This window comes from Chrysemys picta, chromosome 7, assembly GCF_011386835.1.
Source record: "Chrysemys picta bellii isolate R12L10 chromosome 7, ASM1138683v2, whole genome shotgun sequence".
Lineage (NCBI taxonomy): Eukaryota > Metazoa > Chordata > Testudines > Emydidae > Chrysemys > Chrysemys picta.
Genome location: NC_088797.1, coordinates 75,240,033 through 75,266,480, shown reverse-complemented (window position 1 = coordinate 75,266,480; position 26,448 = coordinate 75,240,033). Strand labels below are relative to the sequence as shown.

At 41.5% G+C, this 26,448-nt stretch overlaps 1 protein-coding gene across 2 annotated transcripts in view; it reads left to right on the top strand.

Annotated features, from left to right (window-relative positions):
• Positions 1-24,999, top strand: part of GPRIN2 (G protein regulated inducer of neurite outgrowth 2) — a 31,270-nt gene extending 6,271 nt beyond the window's left edge. For both annotated transcript variants that reach the window (XM_065551813.1, XM_065551814.1), the window contains one exon: positions 22,243-24,999. In XM_065551813.1, the coding sequence (XP_065407885.1) occupies positions 22,257-24,062 (1,806 nt within the window). In that variant the 5' untranslated portion in view covers positions 22,243-22,256 and the 3' untranslated portion in view covers positions 24,063-24,999. The remainder of the gene's footprint in view (positions 1-22,242) is intronic.
• Positions 25,000-26,448: the final 1,449 nt, after the last annotated feature.

Here is a 26,448-nt window from a genome sequence, read left to right as displayed (position 1 = left end):
TTTTGTTACTACTCTCAGGGGAATTATAGCTAAGGTTTAATTTCTTATTTGATAATTGCATACAAATGCTTAAACATTAAGAGCAATCACTTGTACATAATGTCCTTGGGCTTTTTATTTGTGCTTATTAATAAGATTATTCATTCATTAGATAATAGTGCCAGGTTAAAGCATCAGAAACATATTTACTCTTTTTATAGTAAGCTAAGTTTTTGTTTTCAAATAATCAAAATCAATTTGAAAAATAAGAGCTGGGCGGGGGCGGGGGGGCGAGGCGTCAAAGTAGGCAATATAAATAATCTTCCTTATCACGCTGTACAGTTTAAAGCTTAATTTCGCCTCTGTTAGCAGCGATGATAAAATAGCACAAATCAGGTGTAGCTTTAAAATGTCCAGATGGGCAGAGGCATTTGGTGCATTAATGAGATGATATTACACCTGTCTGCATGCTGGGTTAGTTCTGTGCAGAACAGCAAAGGGTTTCCTCCTCTTTCCCTTTCTGATAACTCCTTTTTTTTTTTTTTTTTGTAAACAGGTTGCATTCTCAGCTGCCGTTCCCTGTAGTTAGAATCTTAAAAACAAAACCTCTTATAGTCACAACATGTAAAGCATCACTTAAATCCACTACAGCAGGGAGATTCCAGAGATAAAGCTAAAACTTTAGTCTAAGGCCACCTTCTTGTGCTTGAACATTACAAAATGTTATATAATACATGGCATGAGAACCTCACTTCTTTTTTTTTTTTTGCATCTGAAGAAGTGAGGTTCTTACCCACGAAAGCTTATGCTCCCTATACTTCTGTTAGACTGAAACATGTGACTAATCTTATGTAGCTGTCCTAATGTAGATTCACAGTGTACACTGCTGGTTCTTTTGAAGCTATTATGATGTATACCATAAAGGAGTATGTATAAATCTTGCATACATTACAGCAAATCTGTGCCAGTTATGTGAAAGGGGCTTTTGTTTTTTCCTGGTAGCTCAGCTGTTCTACTTAATTTGCAAATTCTGAAAGGTTTGAATCCCCAATGAACTCTAAATATTATTTTTGTTTTTTTACAAGAGTCATTTCAGTGACAAGCTATATTTTTAACAAGAAAATTGTCTAAAACCAACAACCATTGATTTTACACTTCTGTGACCTCAACTGTTTTTGAGAATGGGGAGGGATATGTTGAAGGGGCAGTGGAGTGGAAAGATGTTAAACCACGCTTCGGCTGAGACCACTGATGCCATAATTCTTAAGGCTGAGTTAAAACGACTAAATTAACCTAATCTAGAAACACTATTGCGTGCAGCTCTAAGCGAAGAATTACCTAGGAAGAATGTTTTCGATTTGTTTTTAAATTGCTAGATCTTAGAAAAATTCCATTCAGAAGGAGCTCCTTCAGCAACAGAAACATCTATTAATTAAACAGAAGCCATGTTGTGAACCTGTTTTAAGTAATCCCTTACTCAATTAGGAAATGGGACTGGGGACAAGCTAAGTGTAAATGAGGTTGACACCAGCAGACATCTCAGCCTGAGCAATGCTATGAGCATACTCGTTAACTATTAGTGCTTTGGTTTAAAGCGCAGTTCTGCATTGAAAAGGGACTGTAAAAATAGCACCTTCTTACTCAACCAGTATGTTTCTTTGTGTGTATTTAAAGTCACATCTGCTCAGACAGATGGCGTTACTCCTGTTTGTGCTGTAGCACTAACAGCACAGAGGAATGAGCTGGAATCTTCCTCCTTGTGCAAAATGTTTACCAATTAAACTCCAGTGACTCTACACCTGTGTAATCAACTGAATGGAATGGGGTTGAATGAAGGTAAATAAGGCCTTCATTTGGCCTGCAGAATCTTTTACTATCAGTAATGCATGGTACTGAAAGAACCTAGCTTGCCCGTTTTGAATTGGCAGGATCACATCTTTTTACTTATCTGCTAAGCAACTTTTGACCTGGAAATCAGAGATGATAAATGTGCAACCCCACCATGATATTTTTTGTTACTTTTAAAATGGCACCCTACTCTAAAAGATATCTTTGCTCATCATTTTCTGCAAAACATGTGTCTAGGGTAGGGTGAATGTACTGTATCTTTAATGGATTTTTTAAATTCTGTCAGAGGAAAAGACTTTTCCTATTTGTGTCCTTCTCCCCGTTCTTTAGTTCTTAAAGCACTTGTTTTCAAAGAGAGGTTTTGATACCTGATGCACTATGTTGTGGTATCCTGAAAGTTGTCTTGCTGAATTATTTGGACTATCATCGCACTGAAGTCCATAATATAATGGAAGTAACAAACTATATGGTTTTGGGGTGTGACTGACAAATTGGGAAGACACACTTAGACTTTACTGTTTTTGTGTGCGTTGACTTGACCTTAATGTAGAATGTAGGGGGGAAGTTCTCTGGTTAATGCATTATCTAGGGGTTGTGGTCTTAACCCTTTTCAACAAGTGGTGCAAATTCTACCAACAAAAGAAAAAAAAATTAACTTATGAAACAAAATGTTAATAACCCATGTATAGATTATCCCATTTTAGCATTAGGGGTAAGAAGCAACATAAAATCATGAATGGCAAACATGCCATTGTCCAAATGTTGGACAAAGGCCCAAAATTAAGGAGACAAAAAAATTCTAGTTCAAATAGCTTAAAATCCAAAGAATTGTGATAGTGGAATAGACCAGTTTTCCTCTGGAACAGTATCTTGTCACCAGCAGTGCTTAATAGCAGATGCTTCAGATGGTCACCTATAATTATTTGATATAATAAAGGTGGGCAAGGTATCTTCTTTTACCCAAGCTGATGTTAATTTTGAAATGTTTAATCTTCATGAGCTGGAATGAATTTCTTTAGGGCTCATAACACTTTCTGTCATTATGCTTCATAATTTGCTTTTCTGATGTTAATAACAGATGGTAATAAAGAAGTGGAGGATTCTGTAACTGACTGAACAATCAATTGAGATAAGCCATTGTCTTTAGATCAGCCAAGCAGTGGAGAAACACACCTGTTCCCACAGAATGGGAGATATATTTATCCCTAAAATACAGTAGCTTCTCCTCAGTAGACATCCTGTGAACAATGCTGATACCATGCTTGCAAATTATGGTCTCCAGTTGTTGCCACACCTTGTCGTTCAGGCTTTTTCAGTGCTCTTGATTGATTGCAGGCAGTCTTTTGTAGGATATTTTGAGGATGGACACTCTTCCATCCCACAGCTTCAGCTAAATGGTCCACTACAAACATTTTTTCATCCCCTCTTCCAGTGGCGTAGCCAGGTTCTAAGAGCAGGGGGAGCAAACATTAAAAAGGCACCCCCCTTGGCTCCTCCTCTTGCCACGCCCCTTTGGCTCCTCCTCCGGCCGCTCCGCGCCACCCCCCCCCCGGCTGGCTCCTCCAGCTGTGCCGCACCTTCCCCCCCATGGCTCCTCCGGCCGTGCCGTGCCACCCCCGTAACTCCCCCATGGCTTCTCCGGCCGTGCCGTGCCACCCCCGCGGCACCCCCCATGGCTCCTCCGGCCATGCTGCCCCCTTCCCATGGCTCCTCTGGCTGTGCTGCCCCCGCTTGCCTGCAGGAGCCCAGCGCCGGTCCGGCAGGCCAAGCTTCAGAGCGGAGCATGGGCCCCGCCTGCTGGCGCCATGGTAACCCCTAACTAAGGTGCCGCTTTTGGAAAATGTGCTGAGGGGAAGCAGCTGCTTCCCCTGCACCCCCCTAGCTACGCTACTGCCTTCTTCTCTCTGTTCTGGGAGAACAGATTAATTGTTCTTGTCTCTGAAAATGGTCCACAGTAATTTCCCAAATAAATCTAATTACAAGAACTCAAAGTAATCATAAGTAAGAGGCATACAATACCTACTCTGTTTGGATATGTACCCCATCTGAAAAGGTCAAATTGTTGTAGTTCTAGTTGAGTTAAGCCAAAGAGTAAAACCTTTATGTTCTTAGGAGCTCAAATGAGCCTTAGGGCTTCTCTATATTACAAAATTAAGTCAACTTAAGTTAAGTCGACATACAGCCACTGCACTAATTATAGTGGGTGGTTCATATCCACACGTGCTCCTTCTGTCGGTGGTGCACATCCTCACCAGGAGCGCTTCCACCGACTGAAGTGGGACACTGACAGCTTGAGCCCGGCATGGTTGACAGCTTGGGCTGTCAGAGCCAGGGAGGGGTGGAGGTAGGGCTCCAGCTGTCAGCCCTGCTCAGGGCTGACAGACAACAGGTGATGTAAGTAACGCAGTGTCTACACGGACCCTGCGTTGCCCTAACTACATTGACCTAAGCACTATGCCTCTCGTGGAGGTGGAGTTATTGTATCAATGTAGTGGGTGACTTACATCTTGCAGCATAGACACTTACATAGTTAGGTCACTTCATGTGACTCACAACATTTCAAAGGAATGAACCCTTTGAATGATACTGCACATCAATTGGGTAGACTAAACTATATTTACATAACTATTCTTATAACTCCTTTTCAAACCAGTTTAACATTCCCTTGCACAGATGCACACTCACTTCTCCCCTCTGGGCAGAGATTGCTCAGTCTCTGCCAGTGCAGAAAGGTACTGCTACTGCCATGCTATCGGTACTTGTGAAGAGTTTAGCATATTAGAATAAAAGCTAGTAAGTGAGTGAATCTCTATAAGTAAGTCTCCAGATTCTGATGATTTTCCACAGCACTGTTCTTATGGACAATAAATTCAGCATGACTCAAATTATGATAAAATATTACATCATAGTTCACCCTTTGTACCAGTGTGTGTGTTCGTGGTAAACCCTTGCATACTTGAACAGGAGTGCTACATGTCACCAAGTGAGGATGTAGCTATGAAATAGGGTGCAAGCAGCATAAAACTGACCTATATTCAAGTATAATTATGATGTACAGCAAGTAGATCCTGCCTCTGGTTTATTTGCTGGAACAAGGTTATTCCAGCACAGATAAAAGTTTTTTGTTTGTTTGTTTTAAAAAGTCAGTCCCAGCAGTAAGTAAAATGCTTATTCTGTGGCATCTGATGGGAAAGGCATTTGAAGACAACTGTTTTTTAAACTGGCATTTTCTTATTGGAGAAATTGTCATCTATGATGAAACAATATTACTGTTCAGCTAATCCTTGCTTTACCTATTTGAAATCCTTTGGATTAACCACTCTGACCTAACACTGGGAGTCTGAGGAAGGGGATGGTTTGCACTGATGCTTGTGTAAGGAGTGAATAGAATTTAACCATTTCTGATCAGATAGTTTTCTGTGAATGTGGCAGAAAGTTCATTATAAGGAAGAAACTACTGAATTATTTCAAGCAAGGTACTTTTTTTAAAAAAGATAAAAATACTTGTCTCCTAACATCCTTCATCCAAGGATTTCAAAGTGTTTTGCAACCATACATTAAGCCTTGCGAAACCACCGTGATGTATTTATCTTATCCCCATGTTACAGATAGGTAAGCTGAGTTTCACGGAGAGTGGGTGACTTGTTCAAGGTCGCACAGTGAGTCAGTGATCCAGACATGGAGATAGAAACCGTAGTCCTGGCTTCCATTTCCTTTCTCTAATCACTGCACAATCCTCATCCCTTTTCATAATTTTAAAATCTATTTTCTTTTTGCTCCATGTTGGTACTTAGAGTAACTTTAATCAACTTTTGGAACCTCAAAGTCTAAATGGGTTGCGTCCTGAATTTTTCTTACTGTGCACAAATGAACTATGGGAACTTGTCTTCCTGATTTGATTGCATATTTTTATTAACTCAGTAAATATAGAAACCCATTCATTTTTTCCACAAAATAACTATTTTCATGTTACGTCATGGCAAGGTAAAACTATAAGCAGGGTTTCCCTGATATGTCATTGTTTTGGGGAGTCAGTCGGAGGAGAGAGACTCTTGCTGGAGCCTGGAGTATTCCCAGACACTTCTTCACTTGATATAGAATGACTCAGGCTCTCCTGCTTCTTCCTTTGATGCTCTGTCAGTGGGTAAGCAAGATGTCTGTCTGACATTCCACACTTTAGCCAGGCTGAGGAACAGGAGGCTAGTGTTGGAAATCATACCAAGCTTGCTTGGAGTTAACCCTTGTATAGCTGATAAGAAGTAACAGATGCGGCTGATCAGCTTACTTATATGTTACTTACTAGGCTTTTGTATTGCACTCATCGAGTGCCTTTATAACATTCTTGCTCTGTGCAAAGAACTCTAATGTGGGGCACTTGTTTTTTCTTGCACTCCCATAATGATCACAGAGGAAAAACAGGCAAAATGGATAGGAACATAGTAAACGTTGTACCAGATCATACTGGTTGGCCCGTCTAGCCTATTATCCTGCCTCACACAATGGCAAGTAGTAGCTGCATTGGAGCAAGGTGCAAGAAATGCTGGGACAAGCAGCTATGGAATAAACTGTGCCTGGGGAACATTTCTTCCCAACTCTCATTAGAGGCTAGTTTATGCCTCAAAACATGAAGGGTTTTCTGTCCTTCCAAAACTCTCTTGTTTTGTGGGTTTAGTTTTTTAGTGTCTTTGCTATTGTTAATTCTGGATGATATGGTTGATTAATCAAAACAGTGACCATCAGTTGCAGAACTGGCCATGTGCCGATTCTGCAGAACTACAGGGCAAAGTGATAGTTGAGATAACTGAGAATGATGAACTTGTATTACAAATTAGCACAGTTGAAAATAATCCTATTTATTGAAGTGCCTACTCAGTATGTGTTCATTACATGCATGTGACATTGTTTATCCACTCCACTTGATGACCTATGTCTGATAATCAGGGGTATTATTAAGAGGAGCCAAAGCATTTAAAAGAGAGGGACTACCAACTTATAGCTGTGGCTAGCACAGTCGGTGCAAAGTGCCATACGGTATGTGAAAGCCTAAATTATGATTGTTTTTAAAAGTTCTTAAATATTTAAAAATTGGGATCTCTAGCCCAGTTCTGCAACCATCTCAGGTACCTATGTGTCCTGGTTGCTTACAGAACTTGGGAAAGCCTTGTCAAAGAAAATTCGTGTATGAGATCATCTGTGATCCAGAGACTCCCTAAATTCCTCACCAGTGTCTCCTCTCTTTAATTTCCCCTGCCCAAGAGGCCCTTGTCCCAGGCACCTGAGCCTCTAAGCTTTTTACTATAGCTAATCCTGTTTTGTCAATGCCTTTTAGGGGTTTTGATCCCCTGGCAGTAATGGATGCTAATCATTACAGCTAATGACCAGTTTCTTTTGAGAGGGGAAATTGCTACCAGGCCTCATAATATTAGAATGTAAATCCTCAGATAGATCCTCCTTATCTTGTGTAACTGTAAATATGAGTATGGTTAAAAATGGGCAAACTTTTATTATATGATTTCAGGATACGATAAATCAGTTCATACTGATTTATTTTTGTTATCTCCTTATTTTAATTGCTTAATCCACCCAGCTCTAAAATAAAGGAATGTCAGATATTTGAAAAAGGGAATCTCTTTAGACATTTAAGTATAGTAGTTTTCTATCAATGGTGACTACAACAGAACTTTGTAATGAAGATGCACTCTGCACTTCTAATATTGATGTACGGTATTTCCCCCCCATGCAGTCAGTAACTGATCACAGCTGCTGCCACTTGGATTGCAATGAAAGTTCTTGAATGTTTGCCATATGATATCATTAATAACAATTGTAGCCTCTCTCAGGCAATTCTTCCTGAGCAGTATGTCAGGGAATTTGCAGGTTACTGTCAGGGTGTCTGTAATAGGCTTAAATAGAGTTAAGAGCCTAGATATAGCAGCCTTCTACTGGAATAAATCTTATAAGTAAATTAAAATCACACCGCCCTCTTGGTATAAAACATACATACATCTGTCCTGGTGTTAAAGAAGAGTTCGGTGCCCTGAAGTTGTAGTGCTGTGCACGATCTATTGACAGACTTTATGAAGCCTTTCATAATATATTTTAATAAATGCTGACACAAAATGGAATCAAGATTTTAAAAACTAACTAGTAATTTTTAGGTGCCCAAGTTTCAGGGCCGGCTCCAGGGTTTTGGCCACCCCAAGAAGCCAAAAAAAAAAAAAAGCTGCGATTGCGATCTGCGGCGGCAATTCGGCGGGAGGTCCTTTGCTCCCAGCGGGAGTGAGGGACCGTCCGCCGAATTGCCGCCGAATACCTGGACGTGCCGCCCCTCTCCGGAGCAGCCGCCCCAAGCACCTGCTTGCCAGGCTGGTGCCTGGAGCCGGCCCTGCCAAGTTGAGACACCTTACAAGTGCCTGATTTTCAGAAATTCCTGAGCACCCAACCTCTAAAAATCAGGTCCCTTTAACTTGTCTCCAGTTGGGGACCCAAAATTATTCATCATTTTGAAAATCTTGGCCTAGATCTATTATAGAACTCTTTCTTTTCATTTCCCAGGTATATATTCTCCGTTTGTGGCAAGGATGGTTCTAATTTTAACAGATTTACTCTGTAATCAGGGGCTGATTTTGAAGGCATGGAGCAAAATTTTACAACAATCCATTGCTGTAAGGCGGTGGTTCTCAAACTTGTTCCGCCGCTTGTGCAGGAAAAGCCCCTAGCGGGCCGGGCCGGTTTGTTTACCTGCCATGTCCGCAGGTTTGGCGGCCAATCACAGCTCCCAGGGGCTGCGGTTCGTCACTCCAGGCCAATGGGAGCTGCTGGAAGCGGCGCGGGCCAAGGGACGTACTGGCCACCTCTTCCAGCAGCTCCCATTGGCCTGGAGCAGCGAACCACGGCCACTGGGAGCCGCGATCGGCCGAACCTGCGGACGCGGCAGGTAAACAAACCGGCCCGGCCCACCAGGGGCTTTCCCTGCACAAGTGGCGGAACAAGTTTGGGAACCACTGCTGTAAGGTCTTCATAAAATACCACTTTCCTGACTGATTTTAAGAATAGTTGGAGGAGAGGAATGCGCATTACAAGCATATGCCCATAACCAATGCTGTCTGGATTTGTTATAATAGGTTGTAGGCTCTGCCATCATTATTCTTTCTCTAATTATGTGAATTATAGCCAGTTTTTGTGTTGAACATTACATTTATGTAGAATAAATAATCCACAAAAAGTTATTGATATAGAATATGAAAAGTAATCACTAGGGATACTGGAAATGTGTAGGAATTTTTACGAGATTGTGTTGAATCTGTAATGCACTCTCTCCTTGCCTCCTGCCAAATTCTGCAGAGAATTCATAATGTATCTATTTAATCTGTTTTTGAGAACTTAATGTTAGCAGCACACTTTTCCAATTTACAGAGCAACAATGAGTTTAAAAATGAGCACAGCTAACTATCAGTCACTACCAGGGTGACATAACTAGCTAAATAAAGCTGCTGCGGATTTCTAGATAACAGCGTTGTAAAATAATAGATTGATTCTGCCCTAAGATTAAAACACAATCCGTTATATAACTTTTATGCACTTTCACTTGTTTCACAAGGCTTCCTTCACCTACTGGAGGAAATGGAAACATCCATACATCTCTAGTCAGCATACCCTTTCCATATATACTAGTATCAAACCTTTATATTGCACCATATTTTCTGTATAAGTCACAATGTACAAAAAAAGTTTTTTTTTTTCTGTTTCTGTCCTATTCATCACATCTCTCCATCCATAAAGAGAGGCTCTCTTAGTATTAGATATCCAGCTGTATGGTATCTTGGAATAACTAAGGGAGGGAACTTCCAAAGGGCACAGTGTTGACCTAACTCTTGTCTCTGGAAGTTGTGGTAAAAATCTCCGCTTCGGTGGCAGGAGCATTAGGCCAACACTGAGTTCTTTTAAAACTCCCATCCCAAAACAAAATGCAATAAAGGCAGCTTAGGAATGATCTAAAATAGCTTTTCTATGTATGTTGTGTTCTAAAAAGTCCAGTATCTTATGTGTGTGTATTCCCAAGCCCCCAAACAAATCTCATTCTATTAGCAAAGAAAGATTCTTGGCTTTCTGTTGGTGGAAAGTTCCTGTTTCTAACCCTGATAGTTTGTTCTCAGAGTGGGTCAATATTTGAAAGACAGATAAGTGACACTATGCTGATGACAATAGAGGGCTGTATGTTATGTCTTTGAGTACTTCTGTTTCAAATGTGTTCCGTTAACATGTTAACCCCAATCCCCACATGGGTTTTTGCATCTCATACACTATTACCATAATAAAGGTGCTGCGGTCAAATTAAACGTTTAGTAACACTGATACAGCCCTACTCACTTCAGTAGGGTTTCACAGGTGTGATTGATTATAACTTAGAAAACAATAGTGTTTTAAATGGAAAAGAATGTTTGGTTCTCTTAGCTATGTCGGCTCTGCAATGTCAACGAGAGTAAAGAGAGCAGTCAGAGCTCAGCACATGAGCTGTGTGTATTGACAGTCAGATTTTTTGAGCAAGATGGTGCTGTTTATATATAGTCATTCTTCAGAGTATATTGCACTTTAAACCCTTACTCTAGAACTGAATTTGACTTGTTTAGTATCAATGTAATTTGAGGAGCGAATCCATATTTTGGTAGGGGAGGGGACAATAAAAAGTGTTAGGGACAGATTTTATAAAAAATTGTTAGAAGCTTAGAATGCCATAGACTTCATGATAAGATTTGGAATATTTTCTGACAGAGATGGACTAGGGGACAAAGTGCAGGTGAGGCAACCAAACATGCATGATGAATGCAATTTATCCCAAGGTTATCACTATCATAGATGAAGTGTGTTTGGAGAGAGAGAGAGCAAGATATATATTCAGTCTTAATACTATTTAGAAACTTAGTACAAAATATGTGGATCCCCATAATCAAATGTTTCAGTGTGAAATGCAGAGAACATGGCAGGGCCACCCATAGGATTCAGGGGGCCTTGGGCAAAGCGGGGGAGCTGCGGCTCTTGTGCTCAACCAGCAGTGGTCCGGGTCTTCGGCAGCACTTTGGCGGCGGGAGCCCTTCAGTCGCTCCGCGTCTTCTGCAGCACTGAAGGACCCGCTGTCGAAATGCTGCTGAAGACCCAGACCACCGCCGGGCCAGGGCTCGCGCGGGGCCCCTGCGAGGCCCGGGGCCTGGGGCAAATTGCCCCACTTCCTCCCCCCCGCCCGGCAGCCCTGGATGGATCAAAAGTGGTACAATTTCTGGAGTGATCTTTCAAGATTACTGCCATCTGGTGAGAATTGTGTGTCTCACCCATTTTTGTGGCAGGAAATGGTAGACATAGTGCATTGTCACAGACGGTAGTAGAATTCTGTTTAATGGGAAGTTCTGCAGAATTCAATGAGTCAGGTAATCATTCAAATTCCTTTTCACGGGATAAGAGATTATTGATTTAATTTGTGTAATGTGAGGTTTCATGCCAGTTGTGGCTGTTGCACAGACTTGGTATAAGAATGATGGGATTGCGAAGCCAAGTAACTAAAAATAATCATTGTTCTTTGGGCTGGAGAGTATTTTTCAGGGTTACAGTCTAAAATCAAATCAAATCAAATCTAGACCTGAAATCAGCTACTGTAACAAACTTGTGTGTATATGCTGTACAGAACATTAGACATTGTGTTATGTACATATTCAATTAGTTAGAAGGATGCTGTTGGGTTGACTTAAAGGCTAAAATCTAGAGTGTATTTTTTAAAGGAATAATTTCCATTGCTTAAAGTATATTCCAGTAAAATTGGTTTTATTTTGTCTGAACCTAAATATTTTCCTGCAGCATTTAGCCATTCCAATAGTGCTACACAGTGTTACTTCATGAGAACCAGAAAATGAAAATAAGTCTCTCTAATTATACAATGAGTAAGATGAAAAAAACAAACAGTATCAGTGGTTTAAGTTTTTTTTTAAAAACTTTCTCTTTTATCATCTAACGTGCAATTAGTGGCACACACAAATCTATTATTAGTTCAGATTTTAACAAGATAGTGTCCCTTTCTTAAAAGTGCCATTGCAATAAGTGGATGAAACATAGGGTAAATCAGATTTTGGGTGGGCTTTCTAAATCATGAACTTAGCACTAGGGAAAATAAATTTTCTTTAGGTCCCAATCTTGCAAACAGTAATTCACATGGTTAGCATCATCGGTGTGTGTAGAATCAATGATGTCATTGACTGCATGACAGTGAAGCCCCAGTGCAAGCGTTTATACAATTGCAGCTTAATTTCTGTTTTAGTTCCTCTACAATGTGCACAATAATACTTCCCTATCTCACAGGGCTGTTGTGAGGTGTCCAGATATCATAGTGACAAGCATCCCAGAAGAGTCTATTAATGTCTTTAACAATGCAATATATGAATTGAGACACAGCAATTTTTCAAGGGAGAAGAGAGCTAACTACTCAAAGAGCTATTAAGCTCTGACACTAAAACTTTTGTGCTATTTATAAACAGACGAGAGTTGAGAAACTGGTTTGCTCTCCATTACCGCAGTTATGAGAATGCTAATAGGCACTTGGATGCTAGGATGATGGAGCTATAAAAGCAGCTAGATCAACAAATATTGTATGTCAGATATTTTCTCTTTATTGACTTTGTTTGAAGTTGGGCATGTGCAGAGATGGGACCCACTGATGCAGTATTGTCTTCCCAGATTTGCAGACAAACAGCACCTGCTGCTCCTCATAGCTTTCCAAAGCCATAGCAAACTGAAAACTGCTCTTACTAATTTTCACTCCTACTACTAGAACCCCCTGTGGGAAGTAGGAAAACTGACAAGAATCATTAATGCTTGTGAAAACTCTGAAGAGCTGCTGAAGCAAGCACTGGGTAAGAAAATGGTAAAGAGTAGTACCATGGGAAGAATCTCTTCCTCTTCTCCACCAGCTTGGGGGCACTCGTTGGTTTCTCACCTGCGTGTTGTCCCTGGACAGTGACCCTATAAGTGAGGGACAAGGAAAAAATACACTATCATCTGTTATGGAAAAGATAATGTGTAGTGAAGCCAGGAAAGGAGGGAGCTATAACAAAAGCAATTGAGGGGTTGGTTTAATAGTATTGAGTAAATTGACGTGGAAAAACTGGCAAAATGAAGACCGATACACACATGGAATTAAGTGGTAGCCCACAAATTTTATTAAACATCTAGCACAAGAGTACTACCCGCTCACTACCCATACTTGCCTATGCTAGGCATTTAATGGGTTTCAATGTAGGTGTTACAGGGCTCTATCCCATTTAACCCATAACTGGTGCTAGGGTTCCATGGCTCTTTAATATATAACCCACAATGTGGGGTAAGCTCTCCTCAGCTCCATCAGGACTCAGCTCTCTCTGAATCCTACCTAGCACCCTTCCCTCCATGAGGGGGACAGAGGATGTAGCAGGATTGGGGACCTCGGCCCATGAGGGCCACAAGGTCTCACCCTAGCATATAACCCCAAGGCCCATCACCAAAATCCCAGGTCTTTTACCTCTGAGAACTGTTCATTTTATTCTCTCAACCACACTGAAAGCCAGCCGCAAGTTGTGACAAATAAGCAACACCACCCCAGTACCTCAGTTAGGTAACATGTGTGTTCCTAGTTAACCGCTTGTTGCTTGCAGGTGCTGTGAAGAAGGCAAAAAACTCCCTGGTCCTCCGCCAATTTGGTCCATGGAAGAAAAAATTCCTTCCTGACCCCCCCGAACAGACGATTGGCTAGACCCGCAGCATCTGTCAGGCCAGGTTCCCATTCCTAGTTTGGGGGGGTAGGGTGGGCTGCTGGAATAGAACTGAAAGAGGCTCCACATGGCCTCTGTGCTGGGCTAAATCTTGGGAACTGGGGAATGCTGGCCAGTCAGCACTCCTCTCCCCCAGCTGGTCAATGAGTGCCAGAGACTCCCATGGGAAGCTATTGTTCCTTGGCAAGTGCTTCTCCGCATCGCTACTGGGACTGTCCCCCCATCAGTTTCCCCCACCTGTTGATGCAGGTGGGTGGCATTTTTTAATGGATCTGACTGATATTCATCCAGCTTTGTAACTGCTCAAATAATTTTTGGTGTATATACTATTTGACATACGTGTAAAACTCATTGACAAATATATTTTACTGTTATTTGGTCAGCCCAAGTGATAAATTATGTTTTAAAAAAATTAACCTGAAAATTGATTGGCAAGGTTATAGTTAAGCAATAGCAAATGAAACACAAATATTTAATTTATTTAAATTACAGATGCACGTGGCTTTGGGGTGCATGGGGATGTAGGAATTTTGTACTTTGCCTAGTAGGATTATCCTGGAGTTAGTAGGTGTCAGGTAACTGATTCAAACCATGGAAGAAAGACAAAGTTTTGTCTTCATCAAAATTATCACTTGCAAAATGAATAGTACTAACAAGTCTATGTAGAAAGATTATTGCTGGTATTGTGCATATGTAATGCCACTTGCTTTGAAAACTTGATCCAGATGCCAACATGGTTTTATGGATTGTTTTGCATTGTATCCATTTATGTTCTGTTTTCAAAATTGTAATTGAAAACATATGCATGAAATATAAAAAAAAATTGAGGACTTCATTTAGGCATAGTAATTTGTCACTAAATCTCAACTAGTAAAATGCACAAAATGTAATATCCTTATACTAAATTTACTAATGCATTAAATAGGTCACAACTTTAATCATAAGTCATAGCAAAACACACAAATTTGTTGCTTTCAAGTAAAGTAGTTCAGTGGAATTAGTGAAAGCATCCTAGATCCCCTCATGCAGCCATCTGAAGCTAAGCCAAAAATAGTGGATGTTAATTCCATTTCTATCCTAATCCTTTCTGTGCTTGTCTAACAATTTTGTATATGCCCATAACATATCTACCTCAAATGGCATGCTTTCTTGTTCATGTATCCAAGTGCAGACATCTTCATGTTTTCGAACTAAAATCTTTCACATAAAGTCTATGTAAACAATCTAGCTATCTTTAAATAGAATGAACCTCTCGGGTGTTTTGTTGATTTTAAAATAAAACAAAGCAATTTCCTCCCTCCACACACTGAAAGAAAGGGACTTCAGATCTTCAGGTTCCCCAGCTTTCACTCTACCTTTATCCCTATCCATGCTCTATATGTGTATCCGAGTTTCTGATCTGCTTCTTCACAAAATGTAAATGTGCCCCATTGACTATGTAAATTACTTTAGCAGTGATCCACATTTTTATACATACCATTCTCATGACACCAGTATGGCCTTTATGAAGATATACATTTTGGTATAATTGCTGGGATGCGTGCCCACTCCTTTCCCCTCTTCAAAAGGAGAATTTGTAGGTACACTGCACGTAACCCAGTATGTGGAAGAGAATCTCTCTGGTGTATTTTGGAAGGATGAAACGTATATAGAGTGGTGCCTCTATGCCATAAGGACACAGGGTATGGAGAGATGATGATGGGTTTTTCTGGACTTTGGAGGTTCAAGTCTGCAGCATTTTGTAGGCTAGTCGCTAGAATGTAGAGTTTTGGAGGGAGGGTGAGTGTGTGTGATCTGAATTACATACCTGCCAATCCCTTGTGATGCAAAGCCATTTCATTTTAAGTTTGTGTAAAGTACTGCCTGATGGCATGGCAGACCCATCCCCAGGAGTGCCATTTAATTAGTTCTGCACCTACCTCCCTGCCCCATGTCTACACTTCAGGAAGCTCTGAGATGAAAGGGCTGGGTGCTTCAGTAGTGCTCCCAGCCTTTTGTGTATGGGTTAGTGACAGAGGGAAGGAGGAGGAGGCAGCTCCTCAGCATATGCAGCAGCATTGACTGGCTGTACTTCCCCATTCTCTTGTTTACTGAGAATGTGCGATTTCTCTGTAGAATGACTGGGTTTCCCCCATCCGCCTACAGGAGGGTCAGAAACCCATAGTGTTGGCAGGTCTGATTGTTAGAAGGAAAGATGGAGGGTAGTAGAGGGAAGGTTAAGAAGCAGGAGTGAGCATCCCTTGCCTCCACTTGGGAATAAAGGTATATCATAGTGTAAATAACACAACAGTGTACTGTTCACTTGCCATGTGACCATGGGAAAGCCGCTTCACATCACGGATCCTCAGTTCCTCATTTTACAAATGGAAATAATGATGTTTCTTCTCTTTCGTAAGGTGCTTTGAGATCTATGGGTGAACGTGCCTTGTAAGAGCTAAATATTAATTATCAACTCAGACATACATATCTCAATTCTGGCTTATATAGAGTGTATGGACTGAAAGAGAACTCAAGCTATGGCCAGTATTTGGTGGGTGGGTGATTGCTCATGGATTATTACAAAGGACCAAGGAGAATAGGATCTACAGATAGAAAGAGGGTGTGGAATTGGGGGAAAAGATGAGGATGTTTGTGGAAACTTTCCTTTGAATTTCCTGAGAGTGGTGGGGGTGAGGGGAATATGTTTGTAAAGTATATTGCTCTAATAGAGGTTTGTTCATCTTGTTGGAAGGTATATCTTTTACCATCCTTAACTCTATCTTAAAGTTATTGTTAGGGAATTTCCCTTTTTGTATAATCATTTTTATTTTTTTTTATTTAAGGAATAATAAAGTGACTGTTTCCATTATTTTGAGGTCCTATGGTTCTGGGTACCAAGAGCAATATTTATCCTGTATCAGAATTGAATATACATGTATCTGAACAATAACCAAGTTTAGAATGCTAAGTCAGTAAAGCAATAATTTACTTGCTGTCCACAGAGTGAAATAACCACAGATGTGAGGTTGGCTTCCTAATCCACTGGTGTTCAGTTACTCAGTGTAGTTCTGTTTAAAATTATCTGTACGTGTGGATAGCATCAAGGGAGACGAACACGATTTTATAAAGTAGTTGTTCCTTTTTGGAATTCTATTGAAAACTTAATCTTTGAAGTTTTCAGCTGATGTTGTTATGGCAACAGATCATAAGTTCATGTAAAAGTGTTTCTGCCATATTAGTGATTCTGCACCTGAATTTGACATTCAAATCCCCCCTCAGGCTCTGTTGTACTGTTTACTGTAATGTAAAAAGTTTTGTTCATACTTTGATGTGTTAACAGATCGTTACCTCCCAAGTCTTACAAGTTTCATGAGTTGTGTCCCTGGAAAAATTCCTATAGACTTCAATGGGAGTAGGATCAGTCCTATATCTCTACCTTCTCTTTGCTGTATTGGAGACTTCCTCTCATCTGAGACTTATAGATCCTGTAGCTGAAGAAATGGCCATTGTGAAATATTGGTTAGCACGGGTGGGCAAATTTTTTGGGCCGAGGGACATATCTGGGTGGGGAAATTGTATGCAGGACAGGGCGTTGGGGTGTGGGAAGGGGTGTGATGTGCAGGAAGGGGCTCAGGGCAAGGGATTGGGGCAGAGGAGGGGTGTGGGGTGTATGGGGGGGCTCAGGGAAGGGGGTTGGGGTGCAGGAGGGATGTGGGGTGCGGCAGGGGGCTCAAGGCAGGGGGTTGGGTGCACAGGGGTGCAGGGAGCAGCAGGGAGCTCAGGGCAGGGGGTTGGGGTGAAGGAGGGGTGTGTGGTAAACGAGGGGGCTGAGGGCAGGGGGTTGAGGTGCAGGAGGGGTGTGGGGTACACCAGGGGGATCAGGGCAGGGGGTTGGGGTGTAGGAGGGGTGCAAGGTGCAGGCAGGGGGCTTAGGCCAGGGAGTTGGGGGGTGGGGTACAGGAGGGGTTCGGGCTCCGGTCCGGCGCCGCTTACCTCAAGCGGCTCCGGGTTGGCAGCGGGGCACACTTAGGCCAGGGCAGGCTCCCTGCCTGCCTGCCTGCCCTGTCCCTGTCCCCACACTGCTCCAGGAAGCGCTGCAGCCCCTGGGGAAGAGGGGGGCGGAGGGCTCTGCATGCACTGCCCTTGCCACACCTCCAGGTACCTCCCCCGAAGCTCCCATTGGCTGCGGTTCCCCGTTCCCGGACAATAGGAGCGGTGTGTGTGGGGGGTGCCTGGAGGCAAGGGCAATGCATGAAGCCCTCTCCCCCCTCCCCCCCCCCCCCCCCGCCCAGGGCCACAGGGACGTGGTGCTGGCGGTGCTGCTGGCCGGATACAAAGCCCTGAGGGGTCGGATCCAGCCCGCAGGCTGTAGTTTGCCCACCCCTGGGTTAGCACCAATGGTGTCTTAGGGTCTTTACAGATGTGTAGGAAGACAAGATCCCTGCCCTAACAGTTTAAATCTAAAGCTCTGACCTTGCAATCGGTTATGCCCATGCATACAGTTGTACTCTGGCATTTAATCCTATTCACTTCATTTAGAGTACATTTGGAAAGATATGCTAGCTGGTGTATCTGTACACAGGACTGGGCCCATGTGTGCATTGTGAGAGAGCTGGACCAGTGAAGTGTGTTTAAAAACTAGGTCTCATTCCTATCACTTGCTTCTAGGGTGACCAGACAGTGAGTGTGAAAAATCGGGACCGGGGGTGGGGGGTAATAGGAGCCTATATAAGAAAAAGACCCCAAAATCGGGACATCTGGTCACCCTACTTGCTTCACTTCTCAAGTGCTTTCTGAATGGGATTTTCTAAACACTTTCAGTTATGGGGTAGCAGTAGAGTTGTACAGAATGAGTTATTCATGCTGACAGCAAGTGGTTGTTGTCCGTCATTCCCTTCTGACTGTGCACTCCAGTACCTATCACATGTTGTTTTTGTAGCAGATTTGTCATTGGGAACATCATGTTGCTGTCATAGATGATCAGAGTATGAAGGGTATAGCACTGGGGTTAGGTAGAGGCAGTTACCTGAGGACTTTACATCTCTGTGGAACCAGGACTCCAGGGGTTCATGGCCCCTGCAGCCCTTGCCACCCCGCATTCAGCAGCACTGGTTAATGCCCTCAGCAACCTGGTGTATGAGCTTTTCTCTGAAGTTGGGAGACTAACCGTTGGGTGTGGGAGAGAAGGGTGACTGAGTAGGGGTTAAGCAACAGGCAGGTCTCACAGTCCAGACAGCAGGACAGTGGAGCATGGACTCCATAACTGATCAGTGGACTTTCTCCACTGTTATTTCATCCTTGGACAGCAGCAGAGAGAGTGGGGGAGCCCTTGGGGCTCCAGTAGTGTCCCAGCCCCATGTGTTTCCGGCTGCATCATCTGAGGGGACAGTTTACATTTATTAATATTATATATATGAAAGGAATTAATCCTGCTAATTAGTGGGGCATTAGTCTGTATAGAATTGGGGGATACAAGCAAACAAAATATGAAAATAATAGGCAATTATTTATTTGTATTACAGGACACCAAGAAGAACAGTTAGAAAAGCCCAACTCTCCAGTTGTGCTAGCTACTGTGTACATACACCGGGGCAGTCCCTTCCCCAAACATCTTAAAATTGACATTTAAAAGATCTTTTAAAACCCCAATATGTAAATGATTGGGAACCATGTAAGCACATGAACTTATTCCTGTTACGCTCCTCCTCCTTTGCCAGCCAGAAGAAAGGTGGCTGTATTAGATGCCCTCACCTTCTGTTCAGGGATTGGGCAATTTCCTGGAGAGATGAACAGAGTATTTTGATCTATTTACAGCATAGTTTTGTTCTTGTGTGATGAACTTATCAGTTACATCTAGCTTTCTTGTCCCAAGAATTAAAGTTCTTCTTTGAAATGCATTCTAATGGCTTGAATCATGTATTTGTGAATGCTTTCTTGCTGCAAAGCCAGAATATGCAGTGTGCATTTGCTTAAAAGTTCTTAAAAACATTGGGACTTACATAGTCACAAAGGTTAAGGTCAGAAGGGACTGCCAGATCATCTAGTCTGACCTCCTGGACATCACAGGCCGTTAATCCCCACCCAGTTACCCAGTGTGGAGCCCAAAAACCTGGATTAGACTCAGTATTACAGCCTTCAGGAGACTAAAATATTGTATGCTACAGTAGAGAATAGGAAAAACCAAGGGACACACATGCCCGAGAGGCTGCTGCAATGGCAAGCAATTGATTTGGTGAGCTGCACCCTGATTATCCTAGCAAGCAACCAATGCCCCACGCTACAGAGAAAGACAAAACCCCCTCCAAGTTCCTGCCAATCTGATCTGGGGCAGAGTTCCTCCCTGACTCCAAAAATGGTGATCAGTACAAGTCTGAGCTGACTGAGCATGTAAGAAAGATCCACCAGCCAACATCTGAGTGAGAGAATTCTCAGTATCCTCTCAGAGTTCCAGCCTGCCCTTTTCAGTGTCCCATCCCCAGCCATGGCCCTTTTTGATGCTTCAGAGGATGGACGGGGAAACAAACCTGAAATACATTGAGTGGGGGGAAATATTGCCTTCTGGACCTCTACTGAAAATCCCCTGAAGTCCTGAGGCATGAAATTTAGAAACACTTTCATCTGTACTTCTATATAAAAAATTACTTAGTATTATTTGAGCTGGCCACTTAAATGCATGCTAATAAATTAAATGCTGCAGCTTGATTTAACTATGTGTTGGTTGGGTAGAAGATTTTAAAAAATGAAAAATGGAGTGTGCTCTGTTGTTGAAGAAAGCTGTTCAAATAATTTCACTTCAATTATACATCAAAGTGTCTGGTGAGAGGAGGGAAGGTGAATAGACCAAATAGTCAATGCAAGATGTTGCAACAGCAGGAGAATAGAATAAGTGACATTAAAAAGAGAGCCACTGGAAGAAGCTACTTAGGGGCCTGTTAAATCTGGTTAAAAATAAGACTGTTACTATTACAGTTTCTCCTAAATGAGGAAATAGTAACATAAATATAAACATTTGTAGAGGTCATAGGGTCAAATAATTATATACCAGGCAGTAGAAGCAAGTATGTTCTTAACAGAAGTTAGCTAGTTCTCTTGTCAAAGACAGAAGAGTTGTAATATTTCATTTGAAAATGAGTATTTTCCTCCTTGCTGTTGGATATTAGCTTCAACAATTAATATGAACTTCTGGGTTCTTAAGGCAATTTGCAAAAGGAAACCCTGTTCTGAGATGCAGAGATCTTCTGGTTTCAGAGGGGTAGCCGTGTTAGTCTGTATCAGCAAAAACAACGAGGAGTCCTTGTGGCACCTTAGAGCGTTCGTAGGCTAAAACCCACTTCATCAGATGCATGGAGTGAAAAATACAGTAGGCAGGTATAAATATACAGCACATGAAACAATGTAGGGGAGGGATAGCTCAGTGGTTTGAGCATTGGCCTCCTAAACCCAGGGTTGGGAGTTCAATCCTTGAGGTGGCCATTTAGGGATCTGGGGCAAAAATCTGTCTGGGGATTGGTCCTGCTTTAAGCAGGGGGTTGGACTAGATGACCTCCTGAGGTCCCTTCCAACCCTGATATTCTATGATTCTATGGGAGTTGCCTTACCAAGTGGGGGAGGCGGGTCAGTGTTAACAAGGCCAATTCAATCAGGGTGGATGTGGCCCATTCCCAACAGTTGACAAGAAGTTCACCCCTTGAATTGGCCTTGTTAGAGCTCTTCTGCTAACTCACCTGGTGGATCCTATAACTGCAACCTTGAAGTTTAAATGGCCATGACTGTCTCTCTGTGGTAGGATAAATAGCAGGGGAAACCCAGCAATAATCTGAATTGTGGTTGGGTGGGTGGGTGTGAGTGTGTTAAGGTAACTGCCAGGAAAGGGATAAATTTAGACCATATGCCATGTGTGTTTGTGTGTACTGCTAGCGGCAGAGTGGGAAAGCCACCTGATTAGTCTCCTCTTTCACTTTTTTAAAACAATATATAAATAAGGCTTGAAAGGATTTTCTGCTTGTTTGGGGGAGGGGGGAGAGAGAGTAGATTTTTTTTTCAATTTAGAAATTTAAATCCAATTTAAGCTTTAAGACTCGATGACTGGATAATTTGTGAAAATTATGACATCACAAGGAACTAAAAGCTGAACAGCTGTGAGAGGAAAGAATTTTTAGTCAGACTGTTGAAAACATTTTTGTTTTTTGTTTGTGACACCACCTGTTTAACTTAGGTTCCTAATAACTTTTCTCCTGAGTGTTCATCTTTGTTTAAAAATGTGCCTTCCCTTCAGTTAAGTTGTGGGCGGTCACAGTGCCTGTCTCTGGACACCGTAAAAAGTGTTTTTCAGTAAATTCAGGAGAGACTTGACATTGCTGATACTTACTCATAATGTGTAAAAACTCATTCTGTATCATGAAGTACAAACCCAATTTTGGGAAAAAATCCTTTGTATAACAATCTTAATGGTAAAAACAAGCTGATCCACTTGAGGATAAAGAAAGATGTTGTACTTTGATCTCTGGAGGCACATGCTCTTGACTATAAAAAGCAAGGGAAGCCTAAGCAGTGGCTCCATAGGGATGATGAGTATTTCCTGATTTTGAGTATCGCTAATTACATATTCCTTCTTGAATTGTTTTTAAAGTCTCTTTCCTTCCTGCAGGTCTCTTATTTGCCATGGCAGCCAACAGCCACCAGGTCCAAACCCATTCCCATCAGGAAACACTAAATTCTGTTTGCCACCGTCCCCTGAATCTAAACAGCCACCCTCTGTCTAAGAGCTCCTCAAGTCTGGCATGCACTGGGCAAGTGAGTTCTGATGAAAGACAGAGCAACAAGCAAGATCTCAAGAAGAGCCTCAGTAGTACTGTCTGCCAAACACAGGTGAGCAAGAACAATGTTGGAAGTACCCCTAGTTCTGAATGGTCTTCCACACAGTCTGGAATGGTGGAAAGTTCGTCGGCTGTCAGAACAACGAGTGATCAGTCACCAGGTGATAATGTGCAGAACAGAGCTACGACTACAAACTGCTTCCTGACTGTTGACCAGACTCCAGTATCCCTGGAAGGAAAGGACAGTAAGATGCATGTCAAGAGTAGCACTGTTGAGAACATTTCTTCAGTCTGTGATACACACCAGCAAAGTATGAATAGAATGGAAGGACTGGAAGCTGCAGTCCAAAGAAGCCATTCTGACCTAACATGCAGTTGCAAGCAGCAGAGTTCTGTCGCCCACATGGAAACCAGTGCCACACACTCTATTATAAGTTCTTCTAGCAGTAATTATGATACACCAATGCATAACACGTCTTTCCAAAGACCGAGATATGGCTCTGGAACATATGAAAATACTCCTAACTATCAAAACTGGGTGACTCAGATTCCCACTTCACATAGAGACCAAAAAGTGCCCACAAACAGCTTTGACAGTGGCGGTATAACACATAACACAACCATTTATACAGATCCTGGAACATTTCACACTGCTGTTCTAGGACCACACATGCCAGGAAGTGGTTTCCCAAACAGGACAATGTGCAGTCAATCAATTGGGCTTAGTCAAGGTGGCATGACTTACAATAATGTATCAAGCAGTATATACTCTCCCACAGTGATGACAATTCACAACAGCACTGCCCTACCCTGCAGTGCAAGGCAGGATTCTGCTATGAAGATAGATGGCACTGTTTCTGCCTATTGCCATTCTTTGCCAATACCATCTCTTCAACTTGTTCCAAGGTTGGTATGCTCAGTTAGTGATTCGGGAAGAGAACAGGTAACTCCTGGATATTGTCAGTCCTTGCCTACTTCAGATATGATGACCTTTCCTAAACTGGTGTCATCTGTTAGTGAATCAGGTCTGGATGCAAAGCGAATCCTGAAATGCTGTAGTGTTCCTGGGGAACATCTGTCACATGCTCAGCACTGCGTTCAACAGAGCAGAGCTCAACAGGAAATGAAGGCTTCTTACATTGTGTTGCATGACCAGCAGTGTGCAGACATGATAATGAAGACTAAAGACACATGGACTATGACCTCTATGAATGACTTAACCAAAGAACTGAGATCTCCTCTTGAGTGCAAAGATGCAGAGGTACAAACCATTTCAACAATGGAATGCAAGTCTGTGGCCACAAGCCCATCTGTTGTAGCTGAAGGTCACTCTCATGTGTTCCCAGAGGTTAATTTAGAACATGACCAAGAGGCCCCAAAGTCTCCGGTACGTGAAGTGAGATGGGATGATGAAGGGATGACATGGGAAGTATATGGGGCAGCCGTGGACCCAGAAGTTCTTGGATTAGCCATTCAAAAACATCTTGAAATTCAAATAGAACAATTCCAGACAGAGCCTATAGAGCTCTCTAGGAAAAGTACTGAGGAGTCACCTCCAGCTAAAGAGGCAAAGAAAAGGCCATTTAGAACAATGATGCACTCTCTGAGACACCCAAGCTGCTGTGCCCGTTCCAGTACTGTTGTGGAGTGAACATAGCTACATGCCTGCAACATTTAAACTGTCTTGTAAATAAACATTGAATCTTAAGACTTAACGCAGCTAGTGTGGACAATCCAGTCACTTTAGAATAGGGTGGGAAACTGTGAGTTGACATAAAATAAGAAACTCCAAGGAGATCTATTACCTGAGAACTCAACAAGAAACTCCAAGGAGATCTATTACCTGAGAAAGCAGAAGCCTTGTATATTTGTAGCTCCTTGACTTTTTTGTTTTCTATAGTACTATTCAGTTCTTGTGTATTACAAGCAATGATAGATTTTTTTTTTCTAAAAGAGAGATCTTTTAAGGTAATGTTATTGTACTTTGTACTTTAATAATTTACAGTTAGGAAAACTTTTTAAAAATACAACTTACATTCCTTAAAATCCTATTACATTGAAACTCTTTGGGGAAATAGTATGCTGTTTTTAAAAACTATAACTTAATTGCATTTTAGACTTTACAGAGACATAAATACCACTTTAGTAATATATAAAGGGCATAATATTAATGACACTGTAATTGCTATATAGTTAATGAATAAGAGTGATCTGTAATATAAATGTGCAGAGTAACTTCAATTCTGCTAGTCTGACTTCATTCTATACATCACATATGTCACAGACAATGTATAGATAGAAGACACTACTGCAATATCACTTAAATTAGTCTATATAGTTATAATGAATTACATAAGTATCCAAAGGACTTAGTGCTTGCAATGTAACTAAGACATAAATGTACAATATTACCAAAGATACCTATTGAATCATGAATGACTCATGTAATGTGAATTTTATCCTGAATAGCTCTTTCTTACAAACACGACACAAAAAAAGTATCTCAGGCTAGTCTGTCATACTGTGTCTATATTACAGATTATAAGTGGTCAGTTTGGTTTCCTGACATTAAATGTAATTTTTAGTGATTTCTGGATGTGCATCTACATTGAATTGTGATTTTTTTTTTAAATTGCATAAGTGATAAATATATAGTCACAGGGATGCCCATTTGGATGTGTACAGTACACTAGCGGAGGGGCCATCCTGGGCAACTTGCCCTCCACCAACCTCGTATCCTCATTTGACTGGAGTGAAACATGTTCCTAAAGTCAGGTTGCTGTTCATTTGCTTTTAATGTAATGCAACTTAAACTATAAGGTTAAAATTTCCAGCTGATTGATTTGCCATGTGAACTGTAGGATCCCCTCTTCCCAAAATTGGTGTGTGTGTGTGTGTGTGTATGTGTGTACAGAAAAATTCTGGGAAATCATTTAAAAATAACGGGATAGTTCTGATCACTGTAATTTTTTCAAAATAATTGTAATAAGTCCTAAAATAGTATTGGTATTGATTAGAAGGGAATTGTAAGCAGAAGAAGAGACCAATTAGGCTCAATGTCTCTTAAACAATGGTAGGCTGCTATACAGTGTAGAAGCTAGTACTACAACTACTAGGTTATATAAACCACTGCAGTGAATAAACCTATAGTACAGTACTGGCACAGATTTGCTACTACAGTACCAATATCTGATTATCAGTGTAGAAGAAAAATAAACAGCAAATGAAGGGGAAGGATAGCAAGGCAATCAGGTCAATGTCTTGCTAATCAAAAAAAAAAAACAGATGCTCCCTTATTTTGGGCATTTCAGGTCTTTAGGCTTCTAATTGAGTCACTGTGGCTTGTTAATAAATATAGTGTGTGCCGCTGAGGATTTCCTTTGCTTTTGGAAAGGATTAAAATAGAAGAGATTTTTAATGGGGATTTAGGAAAACTAAAATATTCATCTGAATATTAACTCTGTGGATGAAATATGACAACTGCCTCTTTTTTTAAAGGCATCATAGCACAGAATTTTGGGTTCACTTTGGATGTGGTCTTTGGAAAGTTACTTTTGGCATTTTGAATCTAAATGCCTTTCAGGTAACACGTTAATTGAATCTTTTCAGTTTTTGAGCACTGTACAAAATTATTGTTGTGAATGTTCATGGAACTGGGGTTAGATTTATCAGAGACAGAACTGTAGTTTTTAACTTCTGAGTTCTAATGACTTGGAATGCTGTAGATTCAGGCTTGTCTGCATTTAAAATTTAACAGCTTTTGAAAGAGAATTGGCACCAAATTTATGTTCCAAAAACCAGAAGATGCTACTCTGGATAACAATTGGTGCTAACCTGTCTAGATGCTGGGGAGAAGGGCATGTTGGAACTATCAAAATAGCTCCTAGTCACAAAGTAATAGTGGCTAATTAATACATTTTAGAGCATCATAACTTAGCACTAGAAGGACCAACTAGTATCTGAACACATGGATTCTGGATGGCTCACAGCTTGCTTAAAGTGTAAGTTATAAAGCTGTTCCCTTCTAAGTCACTGGT